The following is a 13,799-nucleotide window of genomic DNA, read 5'->3' on the forward strand; positions in this document are numbered from 1 at the left end:
GGCCAGATGAGGTTTGTCAGACTGGGATTTAAAAAGAGAATAACAGCTCTGGTGCCTGAAGAATGGAAAGAAATGTGGGAACAGGAGGAACTTGTTCTGATTTGATTGATGGTGTTATCTCTCAAGTGGAAGTCTAAGGAGTGAGCTGTCTGCTGCAGTGATAAGCGGGTCGTTATCACGAGCAAACCACACTGATGGCTACTACTGCAACAAGGCTTCCCCTCTCCTGACCAGGAGAGCAGCCAAACCTGTGGTCAGCGAGCTGTCGGCTGTTGATGAATCATCTGTGAAATATGGTCCAATAACAGTGGGTCTATTTTCGGGCCTACAACTCAATAAATTATACATGTGTGGGGCTCAGGAATTGTTTAAAAAAAAAAAAAAAAAAAGGTTAAAACATGTTTGTGTAATGAGGTCAAATAAATTGTGATTTTCATATGGTCAAAAATGGGAATTTCACACATTTATGGTCTCTGCAGAATTTTGATTGGAATGCTTGGAGGTAGCTGTAATGTGTGAGGACATGGCCAAAAATGTAGAGGAGCCTAATATTTATGTGGCAGTTGGCATGTTGTCATTACAATAACAACTTTCTGTCCACACTCAGTGTATTAGTGGTACAGCAACATCAGGGCTCTTATGTTTAATTTGGAATGACTTAAAACACCAATCAAAATGTCGTTACCTTTAGCTGTCTACAGTGTATGTGTGGATAAATAGACTTGTTTCAGTATTGAAAATTTCTTTTCTTGCTTTCACACATTTTTTTTTTTTTTTGTATGTTTGTGTATGGGTCTTTGTGAACTGACACAGAAGATGTATTTTCGTATATTTAAGTAGAAGAACGCTCCATGGACTCTAATTTTTAGGATTCACACAGCTTTACTCGGCTTGGTTTCATTTCGGAGATACAGCGACCTCTGCCTTTTCCTTTAAACATTGGAATATTTTTGCTTATTGACACTGTTATAGCAGCCAAAAATGATGATGGATTTGTATTAGCAAGCTTTAAAAATGAGATTTACAGACCACCCCTGAGTCTCCTTATTCTAGTCTAGAGCTGATATTTTGAGACTTGCCAATTAAGACACTTTAAATGGTAACAGTCAATGTTTGTGCTGTTTTTCCTGTTGGTTGGGCTCCCATTCAGAGCAGACTTTCGCTCCAAGTCAAAGAATGTGGAAGGGCACGGAATAACGTGCCATGTGAATGGCATATCAGAGCAAATTGACGCAGAGCAGGGATTTACAATGAGGAAGCACATTTGTCCAACTTCTGATAGTCAGGACACCGTGAGGAAGTTACACTGTGAGGAAGTTACACCAGTCACATTTTCCGTGGCAGCTGGCAATTGGTACAGTAAATACACCGTCCATGCTGTACTGCTTTGTGTTTGCAAAGGGAGGTGTGTGCTGTCTAAATGTCCTGTTTGTGTAACAGAGGCTGTAGCCTGGACATCAAAGTTGATACTTTTTTGTTGTTGTTCTTTTTGCCTTCATCCCTGAGCTTATAAAACTCAGAAATTTATGATAGAGCAACTAACAATACATATATGACACGGACACCATTACAAGAATGCTGGATCTGACATGCAAGCCACTAAGCCTGTGATTGTGTGTTCAATGCATACCAAATCAAACTTGACTTGATGTGGTTTGTATATCTGTCAGCAGCTGGCTGTGGTTCATCCTCAGTCTGGGAATGATAATCCTGGCCTTTCTGTCAATGTTAGCCCAGTTTTTGTCTTGAGAACAACAGGCCAAAGAAAGCTCACACAACTGTCACTTTGTACTGGGTGTCAACTTGTTAATAATCTCTGCCCTAGTGTCCGGTCATACTAGAAAATGGAACAACAAGGATCACTCACTCGATACCCTCAGTGGTGCTGAGAACATGGTGAATTTGTGAGTAATTGTACGTTGTGAGCCATGGCTAATATTGTTGTCCTTTCCGTCCCCTGGAAAATCAGCAGACTTGGTTAGAGCTAGCTCATATTTTGCATTTGCATTAGTAGTTCATTAAAGCTGAACTGTGCATACATGTATTGCATCATTATATAAAATCAGTTTCCTTTCTTTTGATTATCCGTTTAATTCTGGCCAGCCGAAAATGCCAAAGTTCCTCTGTGTAATTTAAGATTAGAAGTTGTAAAGTTGCTAATTCAGTTTCTATTTTTTTCCTTAATAATTCCAGGATATGTTGCTTTATTGCCTTGTTGTGATTACTCCAGGAGAGCAAATCACAGATGATTAATTCAGCCCAAGTCTTGTAGTAGTCATTCTAAAGGACTAACGCTCAGATGGAAATCATCAGAAGCTTAAATCAAGTAATACTCATGACAACCTATTACCCATCACACTGGCTGATCCCTTAAACTCATTAGCATGTAAAATGCCATATGATCCTTCTATGAGTCCAGTGTTAAACTATTTTCCATGTGGAGCATACAGAAATCCTCCCTCTCAGTTGGCCTGCTCATGGCTTGTGCTATTGGATTTCTTTGTAGGGTATTGGCTCTATAAGTAATGTAAAGCCGAGTGGATCAGCATAAGGGCGCTGTGTTAAAAGTCTTCGCATGCAGGCCAGTTGCAATGATTCAATCAAGATGATTAAAGGAGCCAAAGAACTCGGGCCAAGTGTCCCTCTTTGGCTTGCCAGCTCTCACGGTGCACCTCCCTGCTGAGTTTCAGAGGAAGCACAGAGCTGTACACTTTTTGGGCAGAAACGAGTATCTCAGCTTAGTCTGGCACACATTATGTCTTCTTCAAAGACTGGGTGGAAGGTTTGCCCGGTCAGTTGCTGGCACAGTTGATTAACATGTCACCTGCTGGCAGGTTACACCAAGGGCGTCAGATTAATGGGGTATTTTTCTGCACTTCTTCTTACAGAGGAGACTGGGGAGGCTTGATGCTTTCCAGGAGGCTCTGTGTCTATGAGTAAATGAGCAGTTCATTGCCTTCATTTCAGCCTAGTAATAAAAGTTTGAACGGAGTCTACTTTTTACAATTGCACTGCCATAAACCTGATGGCAGAGCAGCTTGCCAACCACTTAGAAGCATTTTCTGATATTGGTAAAAAAAAAAAAACTAGCTAAAAATCTGGTGTTACAAAGTAATGATTTTAAAAAATAGGTAAATATCTATTTATTGGTGTTCAAAGTAACAGTAAAAGTAACATAAACAAAGTGTTGTGTTGTGTTTTGTTTTGTTTTCTGGGGGGGTGGGGTGTATCCCAAATGCAGATAACAATTCAAATTGTCTTTGTACTTAAATGCTTTTTAAGACAGGTGTTAGACTGTAGTGAGACTTGCTTGAAGGAGCTTCAATTATTTGGATATTATCAATTGTCTTATTGCATTAAATATGCTCCTTGAATGAGAGCAAGTTTAAAAAAGAGGAATTTTAAGGAATTGTTGTGAAACACATGTTTGTGCTATGTTCCAAAGCATGTTTATGTTTTAAGAAAAATTATTTTAATGGCTTTTAGTGGTTGACTGGGTGTTGTAACACAGTTCAGCATCCACACTAATCTCTGCTCAGTCAGTGTGGCAGTCATGGAGCCTCAGTTTTGTCTATCTTCCTCTTTGGTAAGAAGAAAGGAATGACTGAGTCCTGGTATCTGACTGAAGGGCGCCTGTTGACCTATTTCATGTCCTGTCAGTGGGACAACAGGAAGTCCAAACACACAGACTGTGTTTCTGTCTCTCCTTTCTTCTTCCACCTGACTGGAAAACTGCACATCACATTTCCTCAAAGCCAGAGGAGAAAACGGATGGGTGGCAGTAAGAGATTCTCTTCCAAAGCTTGTTTATTATGGTGACGGTGCCAATGCGTCATTTCAGATGCCAACTGTCTGACACTTGACCACCTGCAGTCATTATTTCACCATGACTCTTCACCCATGATCCTGCTGCTCTGTAAATTGAAGGCTTTGTGCATTCTGCTCACTGTGCACTCTGTCACCTCTTGGCTGGCTGGCGAGCTGCAGTTGACTGGTCAGTGCTGGACTGTGTCCATCCACACGGCTCCTACTGTGATTTGAAAGCTTATCTTCATTAGCAAAATAAAAAAAAAAAAAAAGCCTGCACTCTGCATTAATGTGATGACTTTCCATTTTTTTTGAAAAAGTTTGCGCTACTGGAAGTCATTCTGTTTGAGTCAGTTGGATAATTAGTTAATGTAAACAACACATTTATTTCATATGGGCAGTCTCCACAATAACATGCATGCTGTTTTTGTTTTTGCTGTATAAACAGTGGTGGTATAGCTTGTATATGAAAATTCCAGGGCAGCTATAATCAACACATTAATATTTGTGACAAGAGGGCTAAAACGGTTCCTGATACACTGAATATAACAGTGAAAGTGCTCTGGGAAAGATTCCCTCCTTTTTGTTCAAAGCTGGCTTTTCCCAGTAGTTTTATCTCCCTATTACAGTTTTTCTCGATTGCTTAAACACTATAACCAATCTTTTGAACTAAAATTTCAAAACCATAATGCTATTTTTCAAAAAGCACACCCGTTTCCCTGAACTATAAACACTATTCCCCTGCTTTAACACATGAGTCAGATGTGGTGAACTGTTACTGCAAAACTCTACACACAAATCCCTACATTTTTCAGTGCTTACACCATGTGGCCATTTAGAAAGCACTTGCATTCAATAATGTTAACTTAAGTCAGCACAGCTTGAGCTCAATTAGCACACAATTAACCAAGTGGAAACACTACGAGTCAAAATTTATCACACATCAATCAGAAACTCATTCAGGTTTGAAACAATGGATTCAAAGAGATGCAAAGGAAGAGGTTGAGGAGGAAAAGGAGGTCTAGGACACCAAGGAGGAGGTGGAGGAACATAATTGGCCATTGGGCTATTGTAAATGTCTCTGGTCAGCGTGGAGGGAATGTCACTCTGTGCGCAGCCATCAGCCAACGAGGGGTACTCCACCGCCATGCCATTCTAGGACCCTATAACACTATGCTTCTCCTTGCTTTTCTTGATGGTCTAAGACAACATATGTTCCAGCGGGACTACAGTGAACCAGCACAGCCAGAGCAGCCTCACTATGCTGTTGTTTGGTGTAATGTCAGCTTCCATCACACTGCTCTGGTTCATGACTGGTTTACCAATAACCCAAGGTTTTCTAACATCTTTCTGCCTGCATACTCTCCCTTTCTAAACCCAATAGAGGAGTTATTTTCGGCGTGGCGGTAGAAAGTGTATGACAGAGAACCTTATGTCCGTGTTCACCTCCTCCGGGTCGTGGAAGAAGCCTGCCTATACATATCAGTAGATGCATGCCAGTGGTGGATCAGGCATGCAAGAGGATTTTACCCCCGCTGCCTGGCCAGGGCCAATATAGCCTGTGATGTGGATGAGATTCCCGGGCCTGACCCAGACCACAGACAGGATGCTGAGGTGGAATAATGTTTTTGATGTGTGTTGTACTGTATGGTACATGAATAAAAATGTGCCACTGTATGTACATTGGATCTTTTGTGTTCATGATGTGAAAAGGTTTTTGAGGGGAAGAACCACAAGCAACATAACTTGCCAGTTTTTGAAATATTGTTTTAAATTTATTGCACCAATGTGTAAGACTATGTTGTAGTGTGTGTGTTTTTGAGGCCTTGTGTGTGATGTCTGTGGGCAAAGTTTGTTTTTTCAGCAAGAGTGAATGGTTTTGAGTGTAGAGCTTAATTTTGACCTGAAAATACAGTGTTTGGGAAATTGGGTGAGACGTTATGGATTTGTGTTTACTGTTTTGAGAATACGAGTCATAGTTTCAAGAAAAGTGTTTAAGCAATCGAGAAAAACTGTAATAAGAGTTGGTCTCATTGGCTGCATGCAGATTTATTCCTTTCTAGAGGAGGTACAGTCGTCAGTATGTCATTTACCTGCCCATTCCACGCCTTTTCATCGATTTAGTAGTTCTTCTCAGATGTAGCTATAAAAGATTCTGGATCTGAGCCAACCTACATCAAAGACGGTACTAAATTAAGGGGAAGATAACCGCTAACTATCTCTGCTTTAACTTTGATTTGCTAAAGGTTTGCACTTGCACACCCACAGTGGAAATGTTATTCTTTGAAGACCCTAAAGTAAATGTAGTTCTTGCACATTAATAGATTAATTAGAAATACAAGTTTTTTATGTGCCCTGAAAACTATAAAGTCTGTGTTGTGCTTTCTCTGCAGCTCATGCCCTCAGTTAATATTACTGCTTTGACTGAACAGTCAAATTGCTGTAATGTGGTGTGTGAATTTAGTGATGGGAGGGACACCTAATTAGTGATGTTAACACACCTACTTTCTCTCTTTCATTAGTCTGTAAACAAAGTGGTATGTTTTACTCTCAGAAAACGTGATGGTTAATTTTTTTAATAGTTCTTTTGTTTACTTTCTTGGTTCTTGGACATTTGTGAAACCCCTGTTATTTATAAGGAAATAATATTATAAGTGCCTTTTCATGTCCAGGTCAACTGTATTGTCTCAGTAAAAACTCTTCTGATTTGCACTCTTTAATCAGCTATCATATTTTATATCATTGACCACACTCTAATTTAGACTCTTCTCAGGGAGTCCTTCCACATTTAGCCAATTAGGATGGTAGTTTGAGTATAAAGTAATAAATATTCTCCAGCTAGTATCATGGAAACAAACTAACTGGAGTAGTAAATGTTAAAAAAAAAAAAATACTGTCACCTGTCAGCAGTAATACCAAATGCTCAGTAACCTTAAGGAAGTTAAACCTGTTCTGTACCTGCCATAAATCCCAGACAATAAGCTGATCTCAATGCCAATCAGTAGTCTGCTACTCATCCAATTACCAAATCTCATATAGAGCATGCCATTAAAACTCTATCATCATGTATTTCCAAGCCACTTTGTAACCACTGCCACCCCAACTCTTACTTTCCTGAGGTCCTGGATCCTGGAGAGGTCCTGCTTCTGCTCTCCCTGCCTCTGAATTTCCATTTATGCACATAGCAGAATAGATAGCTTGTGGAACAAAACCATCACCACATATAAATTATTGCAGATGTAAATATCAGACTTTTGTTGACTGTAATGTTTCTAACTGAAACATACTTTAAGTGGTTTTAATTAATGGTAATTGGTAGAATTTGGATACATTGGAGTGCAAAGCACCTCTGATATGGAGCCTTGCATCCAAGGCTTGGTTCTGTAACTACCGGACTCTGTATACTTAGTGGCTATTTAGTGTCTCTTTTTGCATGTGCTAACTGCTGGCATTGAGACTGGTGACATTTCTCTGTGCACATGAAGCAGCTGTGGTGATGTCATGGTTAAAGAGGTGGGTGATCTAAAGATGAGTGAGTTCATGTGCTCCATCTGGGTTTTATTCACTAAGAGCAAGAAGAAAACAGAAGATGAAGAGACAGCAAATGGAAGGCTGGCCCACAGTCCCATTCTTGGCATCAGTCATTCTCAAGGAAATAGCCTGATCTTAATCACTCCAGACTCTCTCTCACATAGACCTATTTAGCCTCTCTTTATTAGCACCCATCATTAGAATATGAGTTGGTAGGTGTTTCTTTGCCTCCCACGTGTGGATGGTGCTTCGAGAAGTGCATAGTAAAATGTAGTAAACATTCAGGGTTTATTTTATGTTAACATCTTTCATGGGACTTTAGGAGTGCTTTCTGTCCTCATTCTGTCAGTCATGGGTTCATCATCTGTGAAATGCAGACATGTAACTGTGAATGTTGATGCAGTTCTTTTGATCTTTGTGAAGATCTGGGTCTCAGTTTACCTGACAGGATGAGAAGTTCTGCATTTATAAACTGTAGCATCTAAGGAGCTTGGAAAGAAAACTGTAGCATCCCTTCATTTGAGGCACGTGGCAGATCTTTTAAGGACACACGGTGTCCAGAGCCCATGCTACTATTCTTCATTTGCATAGTCTACAATTGTCTTTCAAATCTGATTGTTTAAGGATTTTAGGTCATCACTGAAAACTTTGACACAGTTGATATGATTTTACCACTCTGCTTTCGGAGCAAAGCTTCTCACTGCAGGAATCTTAAACAGCTTTGTACCCCAGAAATTGTGTCCAGTGTTGGCAGCTTCTGCCATCGTTTCTACCTAATTGAATGAGGGGGTAGTCTGTGCACAGAGCCTATCAATGGCACAGTATTTAAAAAACCCACGGGGGTATAGGATTTCCATTCAAAACGAGTCCATTTGTTTTTTCCATTTTGTATGTGTCTATGCTTGAAGTGTGTGCGCATGTTGCTCTGGGTGATGATCAGTCTCCTCTCACAGGATGCCTGTCTAGCCTTTGCTTTGGGGGCTTGACGATGAAGCTGCATGTATGAGAGAGAGAGAGAGAGAGACAGTGCTGTCTCTGTCTGTGCTCTGCTTAAACTGTTCTGTGCCTGATTGCTCCACGTGCACAGGGACCTTTGTCATCCTTTGAAACAAGCAGGCCCCTTGTGTCTGTTTCGCTGTTTGCTGATGATCTGAAAACAAACAATACAGCGTTTTCAGGCGGCACACAACTCATGCGAGGCATCAGTAAATACTCTTCATATTTGAGAGGGGTCTGGAAAGGCCTCGCGGCTGCGGCCCACATTGATGCAGTTAAGCTCTGCTGCAGTCATGAATGGTTACAGCGAGCAACAGACAGTGTCAGGCAAATGTACTGTTGTCCAAACAGAGAACAATATGTGAATAGGGTATAGTGACCATGTGCTGAATAATACAAGTATGAATGCGATGCACTGTCTGTTCAGTTAGTGTCATCACATGATGTTAACAAATTCCTGGTTCTAGCATGGGGGTATGTTGATTCTGTTAACCTCCACTTGTCAGTGTGAAGCCTGCTACATGATAATACTACAAAGAACAAGTTTATTGATGCATGAATCACAAATTATAAATCTGGACTCTGTATCATCACAGGATTTACATTTGTAGTCCAAGTGGACTCTCTTTTGTTTCTTTGTATTTTTCAGTTTCAAATTAAATGAGTATTTGATCCACTTTAGCTATTAAACACAATTAACAAGTTTGATCCTTGTAAATAATATTGTTTGTATTGGTTTTATGAAATTTTCAGTGGTTCTACTTATGTAGCCACTCAGTTTTGAATGTAGTTTGTTTGAAGGTTATAGTTATGATTTTTAGCAGCTATCAGATGTAGAGGCTTAGACTTGTTTTGGCATGTAAGAAGTCTTTATAACAATTGGTCCCCAACACAGTCTGTTAAAGTGGCCTTTTAGCTGACAAAGCGAAGGGAAAAAATTGTTTACACTTATAAATCAGTTTTGCCACTGGATAATTAAACACCGTTTCATTATATACTTCTTTGTGTGTTTTTCAGGTGCACAAACTGTCAAGAAGTCTGGAATCCCTGCTCCTAGAGAAATGCCCTCTGCCATAACAAGAGACCGCAGCTCTCTAAGGGACCAGCTGAAGAGCAATTCCACAAAGAGACTGGTTTCCAGTGCCAGCACTTCCAGCCTCTCCACCATGACAAGACAGACACGTAATTCAGCCAAATCTCGTGCAGATGCAGAGGGCCAAGAAAAGAGTCTTCTGGAAAGCCAGGTGAAGGAGCTTCTTGCTGAGGCAAAGGCTAAAGACCTAGAGATCAGCAATCTCAGGATGGAGTTGCAACGCTGTAAGGGTAAAGCCTCTTCTGCTTCCTCCTCACCCTCATCCAATTCTTTTTCACCTCAAGAACCTGCAGCCGATCGCGAGCAAGGACAGGTGGGGGAGGCCCTTGTGCTGGTTGGAGAGCTGAGGGAGAAGAATGGGAAGTTTCAGAGGGAGCTGGCAGCCCTCAGAGAGGAGAATCAGGCACTGAAGGAGAAGCTGCTTAGCTTGGAGGCATCTTCTATCTGTAGTACAAACACAAGCACCTCCTCCAAGCCTCTGGTGAATGGCCTGTCCTCAGACTCTTCAGCTCTGCAACAGCATAGTCTCCCCTCTACTGCCAGCCCACTCAAAACCTCTGGATCTTCCAGTTCTGACATCACCAAGGGGTCACCGTCACCTGACTCCTCAGAGTTTGAGAAGATCCCATCACGCTCAGAATCAGCAAGCAGTGGTGTCAGTGGGAGCACTGATCAAGCAGGGGCAGTTAACAGTGCCAGTGGTCGGGACATCTCCTTGCAGAGCCTAACCGAACAGATTCACAAGATGGAGGAGAGCCACCACAGCACATCGGAGGAACTGCAGGCAACAATACAGGAGCTGGCTGACCAGCAGCAAGTGGTGCAGGAGCTGACAGCTGAGAATGAGCGTCTGGTTGAGGAGAAACGACTCCTGCAGACCTCACTTCAACAGCAGAGAGAGCGTCTGGAGGTATTGGCCCAAAAGAATGAAACATTCTCTGTCCGGCTTCAGGAGCATGCTCAGGCTCAGGCCCAGAGGGAGGAGGAGCTGGGTAGCCAGAGGCCTAGACTGGTCGAACTGGAGCAGAGGTATGCTGAGCTGGTAGAGAGTTCACGCTTTGAACGGGAGAAGCTAGTAGACATCCAGCAGCAACTAACGGGCAGCTTGCGGGCCCTGGAGGAGGAGCACCAGGAGGCCCAGAGCCAGGTGCGCTGCCTCAGAGAGGAGTTAGACAGGTTGCAAGCCCAGTTGGACAGAGAGCTGGAAGCCGGAGGTCAGGCAGCTCAAGCTGCAGAAGACCAGAGGGCAACAGCTGAGGGTCTGAGACTGGAAAACAACAGGCTGAAGGCACAGGTGGACATTGAGAGGCAAAAAGTGACTGAGTTGAAGGCTATGCAAAGTGCCAGTGACAACACTGAGCTGCAGACTCTGCTGAAGACAGCCCACACTGAGAGAGACAAGCTGGGAGTCGAGCTGACAGAACTAAGACAGGAGCTGCTTCAGGCGCAGGCTGAGACTGAGCATGTGCGAGCCTCCGTGTCTAAGGTAAGACACGGGCAAAATTGATAACATATTTTCCGTCTTGGCATTCATAATATATTTATTGCACCTTCACTAGGTCAGTTGATTAAACACATAAATGCACTATAAAGAAAATATGCTTGACATTTTGGAAACTATTCATATTCATATCTTGGCTCTCTGTAGTTAGTACACTCAGTGGAAGCAACCGAGTGGCATGTGAGCAGTAAGAACTTCATTTATGATGTTTCCTTATGAACAAATTTGACCGAGAAATAGGTGTATGCTAATTCCTAAACAAAAATAATAGTGTATAAAAACAAATTGGAAGACTCTGTGTGTGAATGAATGAATACTCTGATCTGATGCATACATACATGTTTGTAGACTGGGGAAACTGCTTACATAGATGTAATAATGTAAATAAAATATGACAAACCACGTATACTGTCGAACATGCCATCCACCACAGCTGTAGCTGCTTATGTCATGGTTGCTAGGTAACAGAAACCACGCGTCGTAGGCTAGACCGTCCAATTTAACAGCCTTGCCCTTCCAACCTACATAGACCGGGAAGGCCGGGTCCTTCGAAGGATGTAGCCCCTGAATTTGGGCACAGTCTATGATCCAGTTCACAAATTTAATTTCACTTTATATAACATGTTACAGATGTTTTAAAAAAATATATACAAGTAATCAACCAAGTGCTTTTAATTATGTTTGATTTATTAAGCCGTAACCGCTCTGAAGAATTGCAGTTGTGTGACAAGTTCTCCTTAATAAACATATTAACATTCAACGCTGATCATTTCAACCACCGTACAGTTTTAGTATGGATCCTGTGGACTGTTTTTAAAGTGGTCCTGTGATGTAAATTATATGACTTGCTGTGACCAAAACAGCAATTTGTTCATCCGCTCTTACTGTAAGTTGTGTATAGAATTGCAAAACACAGCAGCCATAGTTGTCCGTAATATCTTGTAATCTTGTGCATATATTGTACTTGAGAAGTACAGAACTTCTTATTGCTATAAATTTGTTTTGCTTTCATAATTAAGAGTCTTGAATCTTAATGATTCAAAATTTGACTGAAAGGAAAAGCCATGTGATTTTTCTCTTGAGTGTGACTGAGGACAAACTTCTCTCACACTGGTGTGAACATGACCATTAAATTGGTACCTCACCACTGCAATGCATGAACTCAATGCCACTTAAATGATTTTCATATGTTTCCTCAGTATTCATTTTGGTTTTCCCCTACAACACCACACATCCGAGAACCGCTGAGGCAGTATGAGTTAGGGGTCATGTTGGCGGTTGTTGTTCCAAAGTGAAATGTGTCACCATCAGCTTAGTGATGTCGTCATTACTGGGCTGTGACTGTGGTGCCAACAGTAGGGTGGACCCTCAGAGTCACATAACTCTCCTCAGGCACGTGGGTGTCAGGGTGTGACCACTCCTTAAGTTCACGTACAAACATCTTGATCTATTAGAGCCACATGGTGTCAGTTGGAGGGTGTCCTGCGTGACTACATCACTGTCTCGTTTTAGTATCTTGTTCTGTCAAAGACTGACTTTACAAGGTCATTTCTCAAAGCAACAATCATAGTAGAACTTTGACTAAAGCTTTCAGTGGAGCAAAAAACACCATGATGTAGTCAGAACTAGTCAGAGTTGGTGCCGTCTTTCATGTCACTCATTTCGCTGAATGCCAAATTATTGATGCCAGACACAACTTTGTTGTTTGTTTTATTAATCACAACGATTGAGGAGTTGTGGTAAAAAATGAAGCAAGCACCTTTTATTTAATATCCTGACATATATACAGTGAAATCCATTATTATTCTTTCTTTAACCAAAGGCAACTTAACCACATGTCTGTTTTGCACAATGATATCTTAAAGTCACTGTAAGCTCTTGTATGTTTACATGTACACAGGTGGAGGCAAAATGCCAGCAGCTTCAGGAGCGGGCTGAAAACAGAGAACTGGAGCTATGTAACCAAGTGGCTTCCCTGGAGGAAGCGGGAATCCAGGCTGAGGACCAGGTGAAGGAGATGAAGGAGACCATATTCGAGCTGGAGGACCAGGTGGAGCAGCAGAGGGCTGTTAACTGTCACACCAACCAGGCTGTCCTGGACATGGAAAGTAAGTTAATATAAATAGGGGTTCAGGTCCCTGCTATTCTCTAATGTTTTGTGGAGTCATAACTTGAAGTCCTCATAAATGCTCATAAAATATTAGAAACGTGTCCACAGTGGTGAAACATCACATCTTTAAACAGTTTTAACAAAAACTGAGCTTTAGATTCATAAAGGTAAGATTTATTGAATGAGTGCTGGAATAGACTGCATTAATAAAAGCTCATAAACTAGCAACTGAGAGTGTATAAAAGCGCCATGCAATGTGAGTTCATGCTGTAACTCATCTGTCATTGACTTTCCATTACTGCAGCTGGCTGATTTCATATGGCTGGACACACTGTGTTTTGACAGACTTTTACAAATTCTGGGTTTAGTCTGATATTGCTATTGCTAGACACTGCTACTTATATAATAATGTTAAGCTGTAAGTTGGTTGCGCTCCACAATACTGAAAACTGTGCCGCTCATAGTGAATGCTTATTTATTAAACCTACGGTAAGCTAGACCTCAGCGATGGTAGTGTTTGGGCAGAAGTTCTCAAAGACCTTGAATTTACCATTGCAGATCTGGTCAAAAAGCTGGAGGAGCAGAAGGCTGAAGCAGAGCGGCAACTGAAAGTTATGAGTAGACAAATGAAGGTAAGAAGTGTGCAGACCTGATGTACTGAGTTTTAAAAGTTCACATCTTGGTAGCTCTCTAATTATGTGGCATGTAATGTGACACGCTCAGAGGACAGCCCTTTTGTTTAGTGTATACCATATAACATC

General features: G+C 41.5%; 1 protein-coding gene across 3 annotated transcripts in view; it reads left to right on the top strand.

Moving 5' to 3' along the window:
* specc1 (sperm antigen with calponin homology and coiled-coil domains 1) overlaps nucleotides 1-13,799 on the top strand; it is a 77,752-nt gene that overhangs the window by 31,156 nt on the left and 32,797 nt on the right. For all 3 annotated transcript variants that reach the window (XM_063485434.1, XM_063485435.1, XM_063485436.1), the window contains 3 exons: nucleotides 9,352-10,913; nucleotides 12,829-13,036; nucleotides 13,597-13,670. In XM_063485434.1, the coding sequence (XP_063341504.1) occupies nucleotides 9,352-10,913; nucleotides 12,829-13,036; nucleotides 13,597-13,670 (1,844 nt within the window). The remainder of the gene's footprint in view (nucleotides 1-9,351; nucleotides 10,914-12,828; nucleotides 13,037-13,596; nucleotides 13,671-13,799) is intronic.

The sequence above is a fragment of the Pelmatolapia mariae genome, linkage group LG10_11 (genome assembly GCF_036321145.2).
Source record: "Pelmatolapia mariae isolate MD_Pm_ZW linkage group LG10_11, Pm_UMD_F_2, whole genome shotgun sequence".
Taxonomy (NCBI): domain Eukaryota; kingdom Metazoa; phylum Chordata; class Actinopteri; order Cichliformes; family Cichlidae; genus Pelmatolapia; species Pelmatolapia mariae.